Raw genomic sequence first — 24,877 nt, forward strand, 5'->3', positions numbered from 1 at the left:
TTTTAAAGGTGGAGGGAGGGATTTCTTAATTACGATATTTTTTTGCAAGACTTTTAAAGGAACATGGACAAGGAAGTTTTTGATTTAAATCAACGTCTTGTTCAAGTTCCGCGACATTTTTAAATGAACGTCTTGGAGTTTTTTCATACTGAGAACTTTTACGGGAATGCGTTTTTAATGAAATAAAAGGTGCGAAATTAGCTTATGCAGTAGATTGTTTTTATTAAACGTGCCATGTTTTGAAAGTGGCAGTTTTAATAAAAAAAACATTTTCTTACGAAGTGAAGTACTTTATTTAATTAAAGTTTTGACTTGAAAATGTTTAGTTTGCCGTACGCATTGTAACATTTGTTTACCATTTTGAAAGTTTTTTTTTTTCTTTTTCTTTTTTTCTTTAAGAACACTACTTCTTATAATTGCTTCACATTTAATATTAAGTTCATTTCGTCACGAAAATTTGTTAATACGTTTCGTTTTTAAAAATGGATAGTTATGAAATATGAGTGTGAAAAGTTCTAAATATCCTAATAAAATCAAATTACGAGAGATTTTATTTTTCTGTGCTAGATTTATTTAATACACGCATTTGGGACAAAGTTCACATTTATTAAACACAGAAAAAAAACGAACTATTAGTTACAAAGAAAAATGATCATTGTTGAAGAAAAGTTAGCTGGAACAATCCGAGATAGCGAAAATTCTTTCGTTCGTAATCATGCGAACGCTATCTATTGCTCTCGATCGTAAATTCATTTCCGTTATTCTTCTAACAAGTCCGTCCGGTAATTACTATATGAAGACTTATGTTCTATTATAGATATATTATATAGAGCTTCACAAAATAGCAGTATAAATATGTTACACGAATTTCGATCCGTTATGTAAATTAAAGGAAACTTTTATTTATTATTGAAAGCTGAAAGCGGTGAGAATTCCCAACTGTTCATCATGTTCTATTTCAATCGATATCTATTACTAAAACCAAAAAAACTGAATAAACGCAAATTGCAGGGCCAGAAAATTATAACCTTACACGGAATGTTTTTGTAATAAAATTTTTTATGTTGTAATTTAGAAGTACTTAATTTATGTTAAAATTACTGTTAATTATTAATTTATTAATAAAATTAATAAACATAATTAATTATAAATATTATTATATATATTAATTATATATATTAATAAATATAATTAATTATTAATAAAATTATTGTAAAATTATTGTTAATTTTAATTAAAAATATGAAAGTTAACACTCTTTTTTGAAAGAAAAAACATAATTTTACATACTTTAAATTTTAAGACAATATTTCACTCATAATTTTAAAAAAATCATAATGAACCGGGCAATAAAAACAGTGCTCTGAATGCAAACTAAAACTTCCCAATGGAGATTAATGTTTAATGGTTCAAATGCCATATAAATCGTTCATATTATGGAAACAAACTAATCATGACTCGCACTACAAATAAGCGTTGGGAAGCATCAAACTGACTCTTGAGTTCCGATGAAATTATTTTTTTTCCAATGCCCTATATCTATTTTAAATGCCCTATATCCGTTATAGATCTAAATCAGTTTTAAATAACGTAATAAAATTTTTTCATATACTGCTAATATACAAAGATCTAAAATAGTTAAAATCGAGCACAGGTAATCTCTTAACTGGATGGTTGTAGTTATTTAAAATTTCAACCGAAAAACAAAATTAGGTTAATCACATTAGAAATTAGGAAGTGTTCTTTTGTAGCATAATCTAATTTAAATTTGAAATGCTCCCAGTTTTGCTATAATTTTCTGCACATTATTCAATATCTGTCTTACTGCAGTCTTATTTAGTAAAATAAATCCATAAACTTTATTTTAAAGGAATAAAATCGCGTTTCCTCAATTGTTCAGTTTTAAGTTTCCAACTACTTCTGTTCTTCCTCAAATACTTTGGAATAATTAGTTGTTTTAAGTTTCGATTTTTCAGTGAAATAAGTCCTGAAGCTTTATTTTATACGTATAAAATCACGTTTCCTCAGTTTTCAGTTAGCAAGTACTTCGGTTCTTCCTTAAATATCACGTTAGAATAATTAATTTTTTTAAGTTTCGATTATTCAGTGAAATAAGTCCCGAAGCTTTATTTTATACGTTTAAAATCACGTTTCTACAATTGCTCAGTTTTCAGTTAGCAAGTACTTCTGTTCTTCCTCAAATATCACGTTAGAATAATTAATTTTTTTAAGTTTCGATTATTCAGTGAAATAAGTCCCGAAGCTTTATTTTATACGTTTAAAATTACGTTTCCTCAATTGCTCAGTTTTCAGTTAGCAAGTACTTCTGTTCTTCCTCAAATATCACGTTAGAATAATTAATTTTTTTAAGTTTCGATTATTCAGTGAAATAAGTCCCGAAGCTTTATTTTATACGTTTAAAATTACGTTTCCTCAATTCCTCAGTTTTCAGTTAGCAAGTACTTTTGTTCTTCCTCAAATATCACTTAGGAATAATTTTTTATTTTTTAAGTTTCGATTAATCAGTGAAATAAGTTCCGAAACTTTATTTTATACGAATAAAATCGCATTTTCTCAAGTTTTAAGTTAGCAACTACTTTTGTTCACCAGATTAATTTAAAACGATTATCTTTTTTTTAATTTTAAGATTGAATTATTTTTAATTATTTTTTTTAGGCCATTTCTGAAGAAATTTGAGCCGGTTAGCAGCCAAAATATGCTTATATTTGAACAGAAATTTCACAAATTATTTTATTCTATCGTAAATATTCTCTAAATTCCTTCAAAATTATTTCATTTTTAAAAATAAAAACTTTGAAAAAATTGAGTCGGTGACGTCTTTAATTTATAATTTTAAAGTTGCAGCTTTTTGGAAGACATAGTTTTTGTAATTTTTTCCACACTCTCTTAGAAAAAGGATCCTGACAGAATAAATCTAATTAGATAACAGAAAATTATACTTTGATTTTTCATTAAGCCACAAAAATGGTACCTTTCTGAAAAAGTCTGAACAACTCATTGGTTTGTGTGTTATTAACAAAATCACAAAAAAGTGACATTCATTTCTCACAATTGTTAATTGAATTTTCAAAGTTTCTCAAAAACACACCTTTCTTAGTTTATATATATTTTAATAGAAATAAATGTCGGAAAAATCTTAAATACTTTATTTGATGCGATAAAAACTTGTTTTTATTTTGTGTTAAGATTCCTCTTTTATACCAAGATAAATCGATTTAAATTGTATTCGTTTTTTTCTTTTTTTTTTTTAAAAAAAAAAGGGTTTTATTTCGGGAGACGAAACTTCGCGCTCTTGAGCATTTTATTTTTCGTACGAAATCTTATAAACGGATTGAAACTGTGTTCCTGGAAGCTTTACTTTTCGAACAGACTTCGCAAATATTTTTTCAGCAATCTCGTTTGCTTTCGATAAAGACAAATGAAAAACATCAATGAAAAAGTTAACACCCTCAAGAAAAAAAAAATTTTGGTGAAAAAAAAAATTATTTTTTATTTCTTTAGGGTTTTTAGGAAATAAATGAAACTATTTGTAAATTTAGTTCTGATGAAGAAGATGAAAATGTAAAAGCAAACTTTCGACCCTCATTAAAATATATGCAAGAAGCACTTTTTTTGTGTGAAATTTTATAACTTAAATTATCGTTTGCACAAATTTATCATTACATTTAATATTTGATTTCAAAACATACAAATTCCGATGCGTTATAAATTGCTAATATTTTGCAAAACATGTTATTTTAGTAAGTGCAGAATTTTTCTGTTTTTCATATTAGTTCATTTTTCATATTTTGTACGTTCTCTCAAAACATGGCGAGTAGTCAAAAATCTGGAAATGTACAGTCACGAATTGTGAACTATGGAAAATTTGTAACCTTTCATACTAATGTTACTTTTTGCGTGTTTCACCATATCTCTGAAACTATTGTAAACTTTAATGCACACGATTAGAAAAATTGTTTAAGCAGAGACTTGATGAACTGATGATTTCATTATTATTAACCTTAATAATGATCGAAAAAGTTTTCAATTAAAAGGTATATACATTTCTACTTTGAACTAAGTAACTTTCAAATTTGAACGAAATCACCCGAGTAAATTGTGAGAAATTAAAAGTAAGATAAGCAGCTCTGTTTACAAGAAATAAATTGCCTCCACCTATTAATTTACAAATTTATAATATGAAGGCAAAAATCAATTATTAATGAAAAATACATTTCTTATTAAAGGAATATTGAGCTTTTAAAAAGTGTTATCACTTAAGAAGTCTGGTATTTTTTATGCATTTATTAACTTTTTATTTTAGTATATGTATAGTTTGTTTTATAATCTATCTATATATAATATATTTCACTATTATGTATTGCGCAACATTTATTTTATACTTAAGAAATTTTGGCTTGATTTTGCGCAATTTTTCAATTTTATACTAAAAAGGAAATGCGTATTTAGTTGATATGTATTTATTTGAGCCACGATGGCTCAGGGGATAGAGCGTTTGCTTTCCAATGAGGCGAACCGGGTTCGAATCCCAGTCGATACGAACTCCGCATCCAGCTTGCACCGAACACAGTGCTGACGCAAAATATCCTCAGTGGTAGACGGATCATGGGTTAGTCCCCTTGCTGTCAGGCTAACCGTGGGTAATTCTCGTGGTCTTCCTCTCCATGTAACGCAAATACGGATTAGTTGCATCAATAAAAGTCCTCCGCGAAGGCAAATTTCTCCCAATACTCGATTTAGGAGTTCCCTTGTCTTCTGGATTGGGTTCAAAATTACAAAGCTACGGAGTTGAACATTAGTAGGCGTAAACCCATAAAATTGGGTCAGCTGTTCAACGACCGTTATGTAGTATAAAAAATAAAATATGTATTTATTTGTGTGTGTTTTAAAGAAAGTTGTATTTGTCACCTCATAATGGTGGGGAAAAAATTGTTGTTCATAATTCTTACAACAAGGCTTACAAGAGTACAAAAATTATAAAATATATTCCAAGCCATATTCACCTTCTTAACTAATTAAAATTTATTATTATAATGCAAAATATATATGAGCATTATTAAACTTACCGCTATTAAAACTTATAATCATTGTTTTTTCAAACTTCGTTTCCAAGCTCATTATTTTTTTTCTTCGATCAATATTTAATTTAAAAAAGCGAAAAATACAACCAATGTACTATTAACTTTTTTAAATTAAATATTCTCAACAGAATTTAAAAAAAAAATTCTAAAAATAATATTATAAAATTAAACGTAAAAATAAAAAAAAAATAAATACTTCCAACTCCCTCATTGACCGGCGAAGTTAACTTTTTCCCTACTTGCAATTTTTTTCTCCCTTTCTCCGCAACTTGTTTTCATCCCGATGCACTTAAATCTACTGATGCGGCTTTTCCGCCATGCCCCTTTATCTCCGCTTTTCTGAGAGGCATCTCTCAAAACTTCTGGAGTTGGTTGTTGTAAGTACCAACTGTAAGAGCCAGAGAGGAGAGAGAGACAGAGATTTATCAGAGCATAAAGTTAAACCGGCCGGGAAATTGCACTTTCTCGTATTACGAGAACTTAGTTTTAACTAACACAATGCACCTGGGCCCGTCCTTCTTCTTTACTTTTCTTCGGTTGTTTTGTCATAAAGAGTTGATTGCGTGTGTCCGGTTGAGAGACGAATTCTGGACCTTTTAACTTAGACCCGGGGAATTGAAGACAGTTTTATAGTTCTTAAAGATTTATAAGTTCTAAGTCGGTCTTGCAAACATTTATTGTTTGCGATGTAACTTAATCATATTTCTTTTAGGTTTTATTTTATATGATGCCTTTGTAGCTAAAACATAAAGAGACTTTTAATTAAAGCTGACAAATTTAATGAGTGATATATTTTAGTTTTTTTTTATTTTTGAAGGATTTCATGTATGTTGAGTGTTTTCCAAACTTTTATCATTATTTTACCCACTAATTGATTTGGGGCATAAGTTGGGACTACTGCAAATATTGACCGATAAGGTACTTTTGAAATTAATTAATAAGGAAGGTACTCCAAGTGTCCCCTGCTAATCGAGCTGTTTTTTAAGAGTATAGAGTTTTTGAGAATAAGAGTTAAGATGTGACAAAATTGTGACTATTTCAGTTTCGTTTTTAAAATATAAATTTAAAAAAAACAACAACATAGAATTAGGCACAAAAAAAATTTTTTTTTAAAAGAACCAAATTTTTTTCTCACAAAATTAAGGACATGAATATTGTTGACTATCGTTATAGCAAAGAACTAAGAAAGGAGAAGCATTTCAGCTCTTCTGATGCACAACTAACGCGGAGAACTGTACTTTATGGCATGCTATACCAGAAAAACAACTTACAGGGAGAACAATATACTCACATTTCTTAGAGCATCATATGTACTTAGATTCAGCACATGCGCGTAGGAAGCATACTGACGGTCAGGAAGTACGTCTCCTGAACAGGTTATTAGTTAGGTACGCTGCGTATCGCTTATCGCCATTTTATTCTTTCATTTTATCTCAAAATGAGCTAGCAGATATAATCATCACAGATGAAAGAAATATCTTAATAAATAGTTCAGTACTGTTTTTAAAAAGTAAGAAAATCAGCGACAGACCAACCATAAATAAAAAGAGTAAACTTTTCTTCTCTTCCCAAACCTCAGTGAAGGTTAAGAGGAAAGGTAGTGTAAAACCATTTCGAGAAGAGCTATTGAGCGATTCCACGAAAAGTGGTCCTGAGTGATTAAATTTTCAAAATTATCGTAAAATCAAAAATGACACAATTTCGGAATCTAGAAGATGTACATTTTTTAATAGTTAAGATAGTTTTTTGAATTACGAAAAATATTTATGTGAATTCTAACAAAAGGTGGAACACTATGAATTTTAACAGGAGTTCTCTTCTTTGTTATGTTATATTCCAATGGAGTTCTTAAAATATTAAAGAGCAATAAAATAGTTTTTAGTAATAAATATAACTATTTTACTCTTTTATCATTCTTTAATGTATTTTTTTAATTTGGCCTAAATTTTTTTGCTTGTTTGAAAGTCGATGAATCAAGATAGTCTAATTTCCCAGTAACACACGTAACATAATTTTGCATTTTTTTCTGTAAAAACTTTAGTAAAAAAGAAAATTTAAAAATTTTTTGTTTTATAAATTAAGAAGGCAAGATATGCAACGGAAAAAATTCTCGAATTAAAACTGCCAACAGTTAAAATTTTATAATTAATTTTATTCAAGGTAACACACGTAACGAAAAGTTACGCGCGTTACTGTTATGTCTGTTAGAGGTACTTATGCACTTTAATTATTTATTTATTTTCAATAAAAGATTTAAATCATGTTCGGACATTTTTTATAACCGCCGCGCAACTTCAATGCCACAAATACGGAATTGTAAGATTGTGGTTTTTTGTAAAATCAGGTCGGTATAAGCATTAATAAAAAAACAGCATAATAAGACGATAATTTTGAAACTTTTGGAAATTGTTTTCCGAAACTTCTATTTGTTATACGTTTATGTTTAAGTAGAATATTTCGACTGCATTTGCTAGATTATTATAAAATGGATAAGCTTAAAATACTGTCCTTATCTAGATTTAAAGGAATAAGAAGATGAAGAAAAAAAGAAAAGAGCATAAGATTCTGCACTTCAAAGGAAAGAAAATAAGGAAATAATGAAAGTTTGACTTGAACTTTCAAAACAGATTAATAATGATGTAAAAGGTTCACCACTAAGTATTTCAGATGAACTTAATTATTAATAAATGGATTTTCTTCAAAAGTTAGATTGTTTATACTATACTTGTATTGAAACAAGAGCTGGTTTTCTGGATTATTACGGGGAAAAACGGGCAATAAAACGAAAGAACTATCTAACAATGTTTCTAAGAGAGGCTTATACTGATTTTTGTCAGTTGCATCTTAAACATTGTTTAATTTTCCATATTTAGTGCTTTATGACTAAAAAATGTATTGCTACTGTAAAACTTAGAATCAAAACAAATATCATGAAATTTTTATTCTTTAACTGGAAGGCTAAAATTAAGTTTATGACAATACATGGTGATGGTAGAAGTATTTATGTATATAAAATAAAAGAAATTTTGGATCTAATTGTTGGAAGGGTGCTTCTGATACTTACAAAAATTTCTCATTGCTTGTTATAGGTTTCTAACCATCATTTATTGTAGTTTGGTAAAGATGAGAAAAAGATGACAATAGCTCACAATAAAAAATATATAATGACAAATGTGCAAGAAGAATGTTTTGAAATAACTCTTGAAAATTGGACTAACTTTCAATAATACGTAAGAGTTAAAAGAATCCGAGGTGATACTTTCCAAACAAATATATCTAGCATTAAAACCAGGGAAATTCAAGTTGACTTTGCAATGGCATATTCTTTTGAATATCAAAACGAATTTCAATCAGCATTATGCTATCCAGCCACAGTTCCGTTATTCACAGCAGCTGTTTCTTTGGACGATACTCTCCTAAAGAGTTTAAAATAGAGTCCTTTACAATATTTTCCTAAGGCAAAGACAAAGGTGAAACAATGTCTACACTTTTATTTTAAGACTGTTTAAAAACGATTCTACTTCAGAAGATGAGCTAACAGAAACCTTCTATAGTAATAAGTCAAGTTAAGAATTTAAAAATAAATATATGGTTGAATTATTTCATATTCTGTCAATCAAAATATAAAAAAAGAAATTAATTTGGAAATATTTTACGATATCACATGCAGAAGTTCCTTCTATGGGATAGGTGTGTAGTACAAAATCTTGAAAGCGAAGCAAAAAGCAAAGTTATTTATATCATTGTGTTGTTATACAAAAAAAATTTATTTGCTATCCAGTGTTGTTTGCAAAGCTAACCAATCAACTCATGCCTAATACAACAGTATTATATATTAGCCAAAAGGAAATAAAGATATTAATTGAAAAGATCAATACATTGCAACGGTAATACAAAGCATAAAATCTATGCGTAAGTATCGTTAGATACTTGATTAAGATGCATAGATGCACATTGTGGCACACAAATAGTCAGTAAGTCAATTTCTGTTCCCTCCTGATCGGAAGTGCGCCTATAACTGAAATTAAAACGACATATGCTCTATCTTGGGAACATTATTGACGCAAATGCACATGCTTGTAAACTTAAAATGCAATATTTGCATAAAATAATTGGAAAATATGCATATGTTTGTTTCCAAACAGAAATGATTTTGAAGGAATAGATGTGCCTAAGATTTGCTATGTTTTACTCTCTAAACCAGTATAAAGAAGGGCTACAACCATCTTTCCAGACCATTAACTATTTTAATTGCTAAAATAAATTGTTTTTCTTCTGCTAAATTAAAATAAATAAATGTTTTAGTGCAACATTTATGACTTCTCAGTTGAAATATTCACAGAGGGTAACACACGTAACGTTCAGTTAACACACGTAACGCACCAATTTCACCAAAATAAAGAAGTTTTTACTGTTGCAAGAAATTTTTAAAAATCACTAAACACAGCTTCGATATTGTATCTCTCTATAAGAGAAAATATCTTAATTTTTTGCCTTTATACTTCACAGAATTAAATGAATATATTCAAAGTTTCAAATATCTAGCATTATAAAGGGTAACACACGTAACAAAATTTCAGAAATTTTTTTTTTCAACATCAAATTAATTTGCGCCTTCAATCTTCGTTTTGAAAACTTACAACACACATAGATTTAACAACAAATTAAGAAAAACATAAAAAATATCTAACAAGTTTATTATAATAAGTGTTAAAGTTGAAATATGTCGTGTAAAAGTAACACACGTAACGAAAGAATCGCCCTATTGCTGTTTTACCCCTAAATATTGTTTCGTCCCTTATACGCAAGGACCGTACTGATCCTTGAAGGACCGGTTTATATTATGTCTACGGAAGCTAACCTTCTGCATATTCTTATAATGCACCATGTAACCATCAATGGAGAATACATTTTTCCATTGAATTTAAATCTTTTAATTAAATATCTTGAATTTTTTAGTGTTAAATAAATATTCGAAACACTAAGAAAGTTTTTAAGAAATGCTTTGTATCCTTTTATTTTTACTAACAAATGTTTTCAGCCTTAAATTATTTCGTCTTATTTTATCCTTTTGTCATCCCATCACCAAATCACATGCCGAACATCGATTTCTTATTGCTGGATTCAGTTTTCCCGTATTAAGAGTAAATTTAAGCCGCTTAACTATTTTTGTCCTATTTTACACTGAATGCATTTTTTTAAATTTGTATTGTTTAATTTATAGGAGGTTTTCTTTTGGACCCTCTTCCTACCGAAGACCCTGAACCTTCAACCACTCCTGTTTTTCTAGAAGAGCCTCAAGATTCTTACGTTATTCGCAACAAACCAGCAACTTTATCTTGTAAAGCCAGGCATGCACTTCAGGTAGCAGCTTTTAAGTTGTAATTATTTAATAAAATATTTAATTATATGGAAGTAAAAATGAACTAATGCAAAATTTTATATTCCTTCTTTTTTTTTTGTCTCATAAATAATATACGAGCTGATGACTTTAATTTTTTTTTATTTCATGGGAAATATTTTCTAAAAATATTTATACTTTGTAGTTCTACATTTTTTTGATATTTGTGAAAAAATATATCGGCAGAAAAAAACTATTCAGTGGTTCGAATTTTCGATGCGCATGTTTGATTTAAATTACCCATTTCTTAGCTCATTAATTTGGAAGATTTTCTTTTTAAATATGTTAAGAAAAAGTCAGTGAATAATAATCGCGGTCGAAAAATAGTGTCATTGATTGTTTAAAATAAAATATTTACTTGAGTAGTGTATTAAAGATATCTTTGCTTAGAGGTACAATCTAACATTATACAAAATTAGATTTCTCATGCCATTTCTGAAAAAGTAATCCATAATATTTGTTATAAAGTATTGTGATGATCAATAGAATAAAAGTAACTGTAAACAAACAATAAAGTAACAAATTTATCTATTAAAAATTGTATTGATCAGTTTTTGTCTGTTTTGAAAGCTATTTTAAGAAATATTTTTTTAATAAATGACTGATACATATAAAAACAATAAATTGACTTTCAAATGACCATTAAAAAACTGGTTTTTCTTAAACTTATTCAAATAATTTTATATCATAACATATTTAATTTTATCAGTCTAAAATAAAAAGTGTTACCTACAAAATGGTTTAGGTTATCCATTTTTGACATACATAGAGTTTGTTCTAGTAGGCGGATTGCAATGAAATTTGGTATATACTTTATATGAACCGCAAAGAAAAACCGGAGCTAAAATATTGTTTAAATTTTGACCTCCGGGAAAGGAATAAATGCGTATTAAAACAATTTGAGTACGGAAAAATCTTAATTAATCGGAACATATGTTCAATATGCATTCCGTTTTCGTCAAACGCGTTCTGTTATACGTACTATTATATTTTTATGTAAATTAACTAACAGGAAAGTAATTGCTTGTGTTCTACAGGTGCAATATTTATTAATAGCATGACATCTACACCAACACAACAGGAAAAAATTTAAAAATACGTCTTTAATAAGTTCATATTATAAATTACTTTCACAAATGGAAAAATAATTTTTTTTAAAAATTTTATTTATAAATTTCTTTCCATTTGTTTAAAGAGTCTATAACATTGATTAATTAAGAAAATACTTATTTTTTTTAATTTTGTAGTTGCATATTGCATGACTTTAAAGCAAATAAGAATTACATTTATATTTGTAATGCCAATGGCATGGATGAAACAAGACTAACATGTTAATGATGAATAATAAGACGAAATATGTAAATTACAGGTTTATTTTGAATGTAATGGTCGCCTGGCAGAAAACCGACAGCACAGTTCTCAGCAATATGTGAATCCAATGACAGGTGTGAGGCAAGTGGAAGTGTCAGTGGATGTAACACGTGGGGATGTAGAAAAGATACTCGCTGGAGATACTTATAGTTGCTTCTGTTATGCTTGGTCTTCCACAGGAAGGATTAAAAGCAGGAAAGCTGTCATCACTCTTGCTTGTGAGTAAACATCTCTTAAAATACAGTTTTTAAGTTAATTTCAAGCTTTCATTTTTTTTATAAAGAAATGTTTTTAGGCCGGGAAAGCCTGGTGGGTAGGGTGCTAGACTAGTAAAACGGGGAATGGTACACGTTAAATGTGTCGGGTCACAAAGTCTTCCATGTTCTCATAACAAATTATACCTCTAGGGTACTGGAATGGAAATTGATTGCTCTCTGGTTCAGGTTAAAATTACGATCTTTGGATGAATTAATGGATATATGAATGGGTTTACTCTGTAGACGGATGTGGTAGAAATCGAATTCTTGACTATAGATGGCGCCACTGGAAAACAATTGCACTCCCAGTGCCTTAATGGCCTACTGCAGGGGTGGCGAACCTTTTTGCACCAACGTGCCATTTTTTCTTAAAAATTGTTTAATGTGGTCATAGACGTGTCATCAAATAATTTTGACTTCGTGATTATTGAGAAAGTAATAATACTGAATACTATCAACTCAAAACTCTTCATATACTATGGAGAAAAAAAAACATTTTGCAGTGTCTTAGTTATACGCATAATTCAATTTAAAGTAACATCAGTGTGACTTCTGTTGTTGTAAATCAGATGACAAAGAACTTATATTAGATTGTAAACTGCTGTTTGTAGAAAATGCAACACCATGAAAGAATTATCAGAATCAAATGAAATTTAATGCAGAAACGACTTGTACTGATACAAATAAATGATGAAATTTTCAAAACAAAAGAAACAAATTAAGCGTCCGAAATCAGTATTTGGTGCAGCCACCACGCGCTGCAATAAGTGCTGCTATACGACGTGGCATGGAGTCAAACAGATGTTGAATATCTGCTTGAGGAAGAGAATTCCATATCGCTTGTATGCGCAACCAAAGTTCGTCTTTGGAAACTGCAGGACGCGGATCACGAGTGAGACGCCGACCAACCATATCCCACACGTGCTCAATAGGCGACATATCCGGCGAATAAGCAGGCCAAGGAAGAAGTTGCATGCGTTGTGCTGAACAGAAGTCTCTAACAGTCCGCGCAACATGTGGGCGTGCATTATCCTGCTGAAAGATAGCTCCAGGGATGCCTTGAAGGAAAGGAACGACTTCGGGCTGTAGCACTTCACGGACGTATCTGTTGCTATTGAGATTACCCTCAATTCGTATCAAATTGGATCGTCCATGATACGAAATCGCACCCCAGACCATAACTCCGGGTGTTCGACCACTATGTCGTTCAATAATACACTCAGGAAGGCAGCGTTGACCGGCATAACGTCTAACACGAACACGGCCATCATGGGTCCACAAATTGAAGCGTGATTCATCTGAAAAGACAACTTGGTGCCAATCAGCTCGCCAGTCTCTGTGCTCAAGAGCCCACTGCCGACGCAGCCGTCGATGATCCGCCGTGAGGGGAATCCTGTATAATGGCACCCTTGCACGCAATCCACGGCGCAGCAGACGACGACGAATTGACGAAGCCGACAATTGTACACCTGTAGCAGTAGACCAATGTGCTGCCAGCTGCCTGGAGGAAGCTGTGCGATCATTCACCGCCATGCGGAGCAGGTGTCGATCATCGCGCTCTGACGTCACCTTCTGTCGTCCAGTGCCTGTTTTTCGAGTTGTTCGGTGCTCGTCGGTCCACTGCTTCCAAACTCGCATCACTGTGGAACTGTTCCGCTGCATACGAGCTGCTATTGCGCGATAGGAAAATCCTCCTTCTCGAAGGCCGATTATCCTCCCTCGTTCAAACTCCGTAAGTTGCTTGAATTTCTTATTCTTCCGTCGTGGAGGCATACTCAGGTCTCACTAAACGTTTGCCACTAACAAATAATCATAGACTATTTTCAACGTCCCGCTACAGCACTTTATTTATACGCTTTCAGCATCAATTCAGAGGGCGCTGCGCGCGCCACGCACGCGCGATGGCTCTGAAACTTTATTAATTTGCATAATATCCTATAATTGACATTTGCTGCGAATTTCATTTGATTCTGATGATTCCTTCATGGTGTTGCATTTTCTACAAACAGCGGTTTATGTTAGTTTAAGCAGGACTGTTAATTTTTTTTGCTAGTTATTTATTGTTAGCTTGTTTTATGGTTATTAATTCTTTTTTTTGGCATTAATTGTTAATTTTTTTGTCAATAATTTCTTTTTGAATTTTAATTTAATTGTTAATATACTTCATAGTAAACTTTGCGATGGGTGGCGTGCCCAAAATATTGCATCGCGTGTCATAAATGGCACGCGTGCCATTGGTTCGCTATTCCTGGCCTACGACAACAACGACAAAAAGAAATTTTGCAAAACAAAACTTTTTTTTAGACAGTGGAACAATAAATATTTGAGAAGTTGGAGTCATGTAGCCTAATAAATAAAATAACGTAAAATAAAATTAATTTAAAAATACACTCATTTTTGTACTGAAACAGTTTCAAAACCAATAGCGTGGATGAGTTAATTGCATAACTTGCAAAATTCCTTCTTCTGCAGTGAGTTGATGGCCAGGTGTGGGCCCTGGCCTTCTTCAGAAGTTTTCTCCAGGCATCTCTATTATTGGCGACTACTGCTTTCGGAAATTTTCCAAAGTTGAAGCTAGTAGCAACGCATAATCTTTCTAACACTCGTTTTACCTTCTCCTGTAAAATTTTGTTTTGGTTACTTAACTTCTTTTCAACATCAAATATTTAATTATGTGTCTTTAGAATGAGTATTATTTTAGGTTTAAGTTGTATAACGTTTTTAAAAAAATAAGAGAAGTAGGAGATCAGTCAACTTTGAAAGCATCAAGCAATCAATTTTTATCTTAAAATTCTTCGATTAGTATTTTTAACATTCGTATTTAATCCTTGACTGTAATATCTGTTTCTAATTTCGACCCATTGAAATTTTTATAAATACTTCTTAAAAATGAGTTTGCTGCCCTTTTATCAATTTTCTCCATATTATAGAGAAAAGTTTTTAGACTTGTTTTTCGCTCAATTTGTTTTATTATTCTAAGTTTAAGTATTACAACATTACCCTTACTGCCACTTCGAAAATTAATTTCTGTAACTACAGAAATTCCGTAATAGTTAGAGGGTGGTATTCTTGAAGTGAGTTTTAATGTATAATTTGGTTGTAATACTTTGAAAAAGAAAAATTTGCTTTATATTTATGACTTACCTTGCTTTCATTTCAAGAAAAATTTGCCCTGAATAAAGTTATATTATGCAATCATTTTCACAAACTGCGCATTTTTTTTTATCGCGTTATACATTTAACATTTTTCTTTCACTTTATTTTTGTAAAATTACTATATACAAAAAAGGTTTTGAACCAGCATCCTAGGTATTTACCACTATCCCGCAAAGACCTTAATGTGATGAAAAGTTATTTTCGATTCTACCAATGCGAAGATAGGAGTAAGCTTTAAAAGTAAAATTCTTAAAGTTTCCAGGAGGAAAAAAAAATTCTGTTGACGTATTTCGCATTTTCCTCAGCTTTTTGTTCGATAAACACTTTTCCTTTCAAACTCCTGTGTTTTTTCCTCTTCGTCAGCAATTCTCCCATTTTGCTTCGAAATCTGCGGGATTTTCTCCACTCTTCTTTTTTTTTTTTTTAATTTTGTCAGATAAGGGAGTTTATTTTAAGAAGTCGCGATGAAGAATGGTTGGGTAACATTGGAATTAGTGGGTTATTAAGGAAATAAACCCCTTTCGCCATTTCCAAGAGAACCTTAGATAAATACTCTTTGGATCGGTATTTTTAACTTTTGATTGGGGAAGACGAGATGAGGCATTGGGGTCTTCCTCCGCTAATAGCCCTTCCTTAAGCTTTCGTGTCTTTGGGTTGATATTTGAGCTGTTTTCTGAGTTCTTCGACAAAGTTTTGCTAGGAAATTAATCTGAGTACTTGAACCATTATTTAGCCCGGAGGTTTTTCAAATGGCGTCATTACTGCGTTTTGCAACGGGATCCACTTTTCATTATGAAGCTATTTTTGGAATCGTAGGAGATATCTGGAATAAGTTTTGTAAATTCAAGGCTTAAATGTGGAAAAAGAAATAAAGACATTGAATGCTTTAAAGTAATGCTAGAATAAATGTTTCTTCTCGTCATAACTTTTTTTCTTCTTTTTTTTGGAAACAGGGATTTGCGGCGGAAAGTATATTTTTTAGATGCTTTTAGAAATTTATAACTTTCTTTTTTATGGCACCTGTATAAATTTAAGTGCACGACATATTTGTATAAAGGCAATCAAACATTTTGCTAGAAAAATAATTCAGTAACTAAATTGAGCAATACAGTAATTCAAATTACACTTCTTGCTCACAAATGTTGTTCAAAATAATGTAAGGGCCAACATTGATTTTATAGAGTGTAGCGAGATTATGTATAAAAATAAATAAAAATTATGAATGAACTGCATATTTATTAAAATTAGAAACGTTTCGTAAATCACATAATAAAGTTTTAGTAATTTAAAACCAGTAAAATTTTAATTATTATTTTAAAGTATCATACATATAAAATTTATAAGAGAAAAAAAAAGAGGCTAACAAAGTGATATAGTATTTACCACTATTAAGATTGTCTTTAGTGTTTTAAACACATATTCCTTATTCTTAAATGTATTTTTAATAATTTTTTTTAATAATAGTAATAATTATAATAATAATAACTATAATAATAATAATAATAATAATTATAATGATAATAATAATAATTATAATGATAATAATAATAATTATAATTATAATAATAATAATAATAATAATTATAATAATAATAATAATAATATTTTTAATAATAATTTTTTAATAATAATAATATTTCAATAATAATTTTTTAATAATAATAATAATAATTTAATAATTTTTGTCTGCCTTTTATGAACACAGGCGTTGCTTTATTTCCCCAAATTCAATCAAATAACAAGTTTGGAAAAAAAAGAATTCAATAAATATTAGCCAAGTGGAAACATCCAATGGTCCATATGTTGTACCATGGATCAATATTTCGTACTTAAAATTTTTCCCACAAAATTTTTAAATTATTTGTCACCTTACTGCATATAACTACACAATCAGAACTCAATGATCAGCTATCCACATGAATACTCATTCACTTCATTTGCATTCCACCACATCATCGAAACACAACAAAGCTAAAGATGAATGGGAAAAGGGCCGCAAACGGCCTCAGGTGCCCAGATGTTTTATACAGTTCAGTTCAGCTCAAATTACTTGAAAAAATACTTTCGACATAAATTGGGCCGGAGGAACGAACGCTTTCTAACCCATAAAATTGGTATATTATTCACCTTATTTTGTCCACCTGATGTAATTTGTTGTAAGTTTAAACAACGATTTGGTTCAATTATCTGAGTTTACTATTTTATATTTTATAACCGTCGTTGAACAACCGACCCAATTTTATGAGTTTACGACTACTAGTGTTCAACTCCGTAGCCTTGTAATTTCGAACCCTGTCCAGAAGACAAGCGAACTCCTGGATCAAGTATTGGGAGAAATTTGCCTTCGTGGAGGACTTTTTGATGGAGTTAACCCGCATTTGCGTTACATGGAGAGGAAGACCACGATAACATCCCACGATTAGCCGGACGGCAAGGAGACTCTAACCCGTGATCCGTCTACCACTGAGGATATTTCACGTCAGCACTGTGGTCCGGATGCGGAATTCGTATCGACTGGGATTCGAACCTGGTTCGCCTTTTTGGAAGGCGAACGCTCCATCACTTGAGCCATCGCGGTTCTGAAGTTTACTATGCAATAGATTTTCGAACCGAGTTACTGTTGGTAAATATCGTCAACGCGTCATATTCTTGTTACAGTAGTTTGATATTTTAATCTGGTATCATTAGAAATCTGTCAGCAGCTCTCACAGAAGCTCATTATTTACGTTTGTGAAGTATTTGTTGACAGGAATTGTGATACGACGAAGAGGTGGAAGTGAGAACTAATCACAAGTTTCTTTTTTTTTCTCTACAATAATGAGTTTCTTTGAAGCATTCATCATAAAAATTTAACACCGGTGACAGTTCAGATAAAAATCCCTTCTCTCTTCCAGATTATATCTGACCTTTGAATAGGTTATGGACTCCTAATCAAGGGAAGCTTACTTTTTTTCATGAAAAGAAGACCCAGTTAAAAGAAATTAATTTTATAAGTCATTGACTTAAGAAAGAAAACAAAATATTGTTAATTTTCAGTTTTGATTTAGTTTTTAATATAAATGAAATTAATCATTAATAAGGATGTTATGCCATGTTAAACTGTGCACATTACTCAGATATGGCCAGGTACGGCTAAACGTTAAAAGATAGATCAGGACTTCTCAATGGCCATGGATCAGGTCTTTCAAATGGCCATGGTAGGAATGCTACGTAATCTCTGTCAGATGAGACGTGGTCATCGCCTGAGTTGGCATTCCTTGATCAAAACTTTCACATTACATACAACAGTCGGACCTACAGCAACGTAAGATTTAACGTACTAAGTGCTGCGTATATACGCCTGTAGTTCAATCTCCTGCCAAGATTGAACTCACGACCACAGAGTGATCGACGTGTTTGGCGCATGTTGTGACACGTTAAGGTGCGAATATTTCTATGAAATCGAATATATACTGATTGAAAATAAGAAGAAAAAGGTGTGATATTACAAATGAACCAAACTTGAGCCGTATGGGTTTAAGGGATAGAGCATTCGCCTTCCAATGAGTTGAACCGAGTTGTTCGAATCCCAGCTATTACTGGTCGATACGAATTCCGCACCCGGCTCGCACCGACCACAGTGCTGTCGTAAAATATTTCTCAGTGGTAGACGAATCATAGGTTAGAGTCCCCTTGCCATTAGGCTAACCGTGGGAGACTTTCGTGGTTTTCCTTACCATGTAACTCTAATGCGGATTTGTTCCATCAAAAAGTCCCCCACAAAGGCAAATTTCTCCCAATATTTAATCCAAGAGTTCCCTTGTCTTCTGGATTGGGTTACAAAGCTACGGAGAGGAACATCAGTAATCATAAACCCAAAATTGGGTCGGCTGTTCAACGACGGTTATAAAATAGAATGAATCGAACTTGAATCGGATCGCCATTTGCAGTTATGTATGTGAAGCAATTGATAGTTATACATGCGGAGTTTAGTTTTTTGTAGTAATATATCAAGTATGGTTCAAGGATATTATGGTTCAATGTTTAATGGTTCAGTGTTATACATGCGGAGTTTAGTTTTTTGTAGTAATATATCAAATATGGTTCAAGGATATTATGGTTCAATGTTTAATGGTTCTATGTTATACATGCGAAGTTTAGTTTTTTGCAGTAATATATCAAATATGGTTCAAGGATATAATGGTTTAATGTTTAATCGATTCCTCTGAGAATGTATGAGGATTATATAGGATAGTAAGAAGAAGAATGAACCGTTTAAAGTAGTTTTATTACATGATTTGCCAAATATTTTGTTAGAATTAAAAAATAAAATCCCATTACTTGATGCGCATCCCGACTCTTTAGTCACACGTTTTCTGCTCGTGAGATGACGAAAAATACAATTCTCTGCTTTTAAAGAGTTTTTTTTTTCCGACTGGGGGCCCCTTTCGTTCAAATTACTAGCAAAAAAGCAATAAATGTTGTTCATTTCCGTTTTCATTTATATTCGCGGAAAGACAAGTTTCTTTGATGACCTCATGGGGGAGGTTGTGGATTATAGTTGAGGTTGATTTACTGCAATCATTAACACTGCAATGAATGGGTGGATTGCTTGAGTTAATGGAATCGTTAAATTATGGAATGGAAAAAAATGCTCTGGAAGATAATGTTTCTCTTTCATACACCTTAAAGCTCAGTCTAATATTTTTTTTCTTCTCTAGTCTGTGTAAATAAGTAAAAAAAGATTCAATTCCATTTTCAGTGTGGCAACATAGCGAGATCGTGGTTTGTTATTTTTACGTTAGATAGAGGAATACTGCGGTTTATTAGAAAAATCATCGTCAGCGAAAGAAAATTCAAAATTGAGATTTTTATGTCTTAGCCATTTTTGTACAGTAAGGAACTCAACACAATTTTTTTATCAGTCTTTTGAAATTCTATTTTAGCGTATCAGCAAACAGTTATTAAGCACATTTTCTCGAATATTTCTTGAAATAAAGGGCATCACAAACCACACAAACGATAGGGAGCTAGCCTGGGAATGTTTTTATCCGTTCGAAAGTTTTTGATGAGCTTTTAAGGCTAAAATAAAAAAATTAATGATGCTCAAGTATAAATAAACTTATTCCAGGAAATCATGAAGTATTAAATAATAAATAGACCCCATCGACAGCGACTGTTCGTCATTAACAAAGTCGACCGGCCTGTGTAGGGGGCAGGGAACTGGCCTTGCATCAGAAAGTTTTTGGGTTCGAATCCCGGGCAAGGCATGGATGTTCTTTCCTTCACTATATTATCTGTCCTTACTGTGGAGGCCCAACGATTCCCAACAAATCGGCCCTTCATATGCCTGTATGATGAAAGGTTATTCTCCAAGTGGGGCATTGTAGAAAAAAAAATTGTCACTGACAGAAATGCATATTTCAAATGATAGAAAAGTTATTGCAATATATTTACATCATTTCCGATACGAAAAATATATTGCTGATGTAAATGGCTTAAATCAAAATAATATTAAAAACGGTTGCATAGTTCAGGAACCTATTGAATCGAACATTATTATCACTCGAACAAATCATTTACCAATTAAAAATAGTTAATGAAGTTGTTTATTAATATTATTGTTCGTATCAAATTCACAACCAACTTTTTTCTGACATATTTGGCTGAACCTTTTTATAAACAATTAATTAATTTTATTTTTAGAAATTTTTGGGCCGGTCTATAAATTATAATCATTAATATAATCAAATGGTTAAATAATGTTTGAATAAAATCATCTTGTCGTAACATAGCTCGTAATTAATTCTTTCTTTAATCTCCATCGGAACAAGTGGCAAACGCATCTACGAATTCCCACATTATTCAGTGAAAAAAACAAAACAAAAAATTACTAAAAGCTCATTATTCCGCTCGTTTAAATCCATTAATTGCAAACGTTTTGTGTCCAACCCTCGTAACTAAATGTTTTAAAGAAAAAATTTAATTCCAATAGAATACTTCGAAAGTAAGTCGCTTTATGGGAGTTCCAATGGAATCGTTTGCTTTTGTTAATTTTTTTTCCATTCTGCTTTAACCGTCTTTTTAATGATTCGAATAAGAATTTGAATAAAGTGGGTAATGGATAAAGTGGACAAGTGGCCGAATTAATATCCTTCTCTCCCTACTCCTAGATGCTTTATAAGAAAATAATTTTGAATAATCGGGGGAAGAATCCATTAAAATAAAATGGCGGAATTGTTCTTTTGAAACGGAGTGATATTTACTCTTTTTATTTTTTATTTTAGAAATCATGATGTTTTGCTGAGGTTTCCTTTCTTTTGTCTGTCGCTGAAAATGCATTAAAATAAATTAAAATCGTTGGCTTCTCATTGTTTCACTTCTTTTTCTCGGTGCACCTAATTTCTTTTTCATAACTTTTTTTTTATTCTTTATCGTTTGCTGTTGAAATAGAAACAAACGAGAAAAGAATGGTTTCTAAAAAATGTCAATGGATTGCAAAAGGAAATGACTTATTATAAAGAAAAGATCGTTTGGCAGAATGGATAAGCGGGGTAAAAAATAATCGATATGCCACACAGTTGCCAGATATCATCACAGCGATTATTTCAAAATTAAATGGATTTCATTTTCATTTTATATTTATGATTTTTGCTGCAGAGCGTTTCATTATTAGGGCGAAATAGGAATTCAAGCGTTCCATGAGATTAATGATATTTCGGCAGTTTCTCTTTGTTTCCGCATTGTTTAAAATAACTTAGGGTTTAATTTATTAAAGATAAATGCTTTTCAAAATGTTATGTCTCTAAAATGACGCGATATTTTGAAAAGTTAATGAAAAATCACTTTTAAACAAATAGCTTTTACTTCAAATCTCGACATTTTCGACATATTTAACGTCCTTCTGAAATCTCCAGTTGAAAATATACAGAATAATTATGTCATGAAAATAAAAACATGCTAATTTTTAATGTTTTGTGATATAGGTTTTAACCACTACTGTATAAACAAGTTAGAAAATTAGAATCGTAAATAAATATTTTGATGAAGTTTTGTTTTACTATCATTTTTAGAGTTATGGTTGATTTTGAAGATCTTTCATATTTTCTGTTCTTTCAGTTCCGATCTTTTAATTATTAAATTTATGTTCCCTAGGGAGACGTATGAAAATTGTTAACAGTATAGGCCCAGGTTCTATTAAAGATTGCCAACTTTTATACGACAAAACTTTTTGGATGAATATAAGGTTAAACAATCAATAAATGAAACCGTTATCATCTGAAAACTAATAAAGTTTTGCAGATTTTCCAAATTTGTGCTACTACCTTAACTTTTTTCAAAGTAGCATAATTTTTTAGCCGAACATCATGAAATTCAATTGTATAAATATGTACCTCAAATTCGACTTTTTTATAAATTTTTACATAGACTTAAATGGCATCTGTCATCTCACTAGTTTATAAAACAATAGATTCAACACAAAAATGGGCCCTTAAAATATTACACTAGACAGTTTTTCTCTACCACGTCAGGTTAAGATAGTAAAAATTAATTTTCATAGAACGTCCTTTAATTTTCATAGATGGTATTGGTAATTTTTATGGAATACTGTTTAAATTTAATTACTTTTAACGGAGTTTGCTTGCATCTGGTGTAACAATGACACATTCTCGCCCAAGACACTAAGAATTAGTGAATTTGTTTGCAATGTGTGAGAGCTACCGAAAAAAACTCAGGGGGAAAAAGTTTTAAGAGAAAAAGAAGGAAAAACAAGCATCATAATCATTAATTACCGATTTGATTTAGGCTGTTAAATATGAATTCATTATAATTAAATATTTATTCCTAAGTATAAATAGATACTTTTTTAAAGACTGATTAATATTCAGAGTTTAATTTGAAAATTAGAGAAAAACACTTTTAATGCATATTCTAATTTTAGTAATTGTACAAAATGGAATTATATAATATGCTTAATAGTATGCAGAATGTATCAACTAACAATACTTTCTTTGAAGGTAAATTTTGTAATAAGATAAAAATATTAACAAAAATCATCAAATGTTTCATTTTAATGCTTTTTTTTTCAAAAAAAGGATATATAATTAACAAAGCTATATAATTCTATACGGTATGTGAGGTGACTTAATTTGACCGTTTTATATGTACACGAGTACTCAATGTAATAATAAATTGCTTTAGCTAAATATAAATGGTTGAAGAAGTATATCTCATCAGGTGACTGAGACAAATGGTTTGCATAGTTTGAATTAGCACATTTTATTAACTTAGAAAATACATTGGATAGTAAGATATCCACAACTTTTAAATTTTGTTTATCAATGAATTAATTGAAGGGCTTCGGGCAACAATGCAATAACAACTACATTCTGAAATTAATTGAAAGAATATTTTTTTCAAAGTGTTTTGTAGCAAACAAACATTACGATTTTTAAGAATGCATTGAGAATACTCGTTTTATTGTGCTGTAATTTAATGAAAATTATAATAAGCTTGTATAATACCTTTTCAGGAAACAGTGCGAAAAAATAGTTTAAGGCAAAAATCTCACCTTTGTAAAAAGTTTGGCTTATCATTATACTGCCATTCAATTTCAACTTTTTCTTTTCTTTAGAAACTAAATTTTCTCTTCCAAAATTAATTTCCTTTGTATTTATAGATAAAATTGAAAAACTATTAAAGAAAAACAATAGCGAATTTTGTTGTTTTTACTGGAAACTTAAAAGTTTCAACATCAAATCTAACATAATATCGCTGTGCAGTATCTCATATCACAATATGTAGCAAATAACAGCTTTCCAAATAAATCGAACAAAAAAAGGATTAATGTCAAAAATACTTCCATTACGAGCTTAAGGCATAACTGATTTTTACCCTCCTCCCCTCTTGCCTACTGATTCTTCGTCTGCAAACGATAATGATAGACAATGTTTTTAAGCTCTTTGCGATATTTGGAATTTGCTAACATGTCTGTTTGCTCACTGATAAGAGCTTAGGGAAAAAAATCACTTAGATTGGGTTCTGCTCGAAACTACTGTAAATAGAGTGCATTGTTCATAGATATCTCTCTAAGAAATAGGAAATCGGAAAGAATTAAGGTATTGTGGGTTTTTTTTTTTTGAAGGAGGAAGTTCAAGAAGAATGCGTTTGGAATCGAAAGCTGGTTCATTCGGTTTCGGTTCAAAAATAGATTGATTAATCCTATTCGGAGGTTTTACGAACTACTATTTTTATTTACAGCTCGCGATAAAATCTGAAAAGTTCAGCCAGGGCAATCTGTCGTAGAATTCTGTCATTATTTTTGTTATCAATGCTAGACAGACACTCTTGAAATTATCAGATTTTAAATTAATTATCTGTCAAGAAAATATGTTATTGCATTAGATTTTTTCAAAGTATTGAATGGGCAATTTAAAAAAAGTAAATTTGTTTGAACGAGTTTTTAAAATTTTTAAAATAACCTTATTTCAACAGAATGCTTTGTTATTACTAATCTTAACTTATCGCAATCATTTCATAATAAGCAAAAATTCCAATGATACCAAAATAACTTTTAAAGCTAATAGACAGATTTTTACGTGATCTTAATT

The 24,877-nt window shown here is 30.8% G+C and overlaps 1 protein-coding gene across 1 annotated transcript in view; it reads left to right on the plus strand.

The window, feature by feature from the left end:
• The window catches only part of LOC107437991 (netrin receptor UNC5C), a 300,076-nt gene that overhangs the window by 60,539 nt on the left and 214,660 nt on the right, over positions 1 to 24,877 (plus strand). The window contains exons 2-3 of the mRNA XM_087165445.1: positions 10,327 to 10,466; positions 11,873 to 12,092. Of these exons, the coding sequence (XP_087021571.1) occupies positions 10,327 to 10,466; positions 11,873 to 12,092 (360 nt within the window). The remainder of the gene's footprint in view (positions 1 to 10,326; positions 10,467 to 11,872; positions 12,093 to 24,877) is intronic.

Source organism: Parasteatoda tepidariorum, chromosome 1 (assembly GCF_982258835.1).
Source record: "Parasteatoda tepidariorum strain Cologne lab strain chromosome 1, Ptep-v5.0, whole genome shotgun sequence".
NCBI lineage: Eukaryota > Metazoa > Arthropoda > Arachnida > Araneae > Theridiidae > Parasteatoda > Parasteatoda tepidariorum.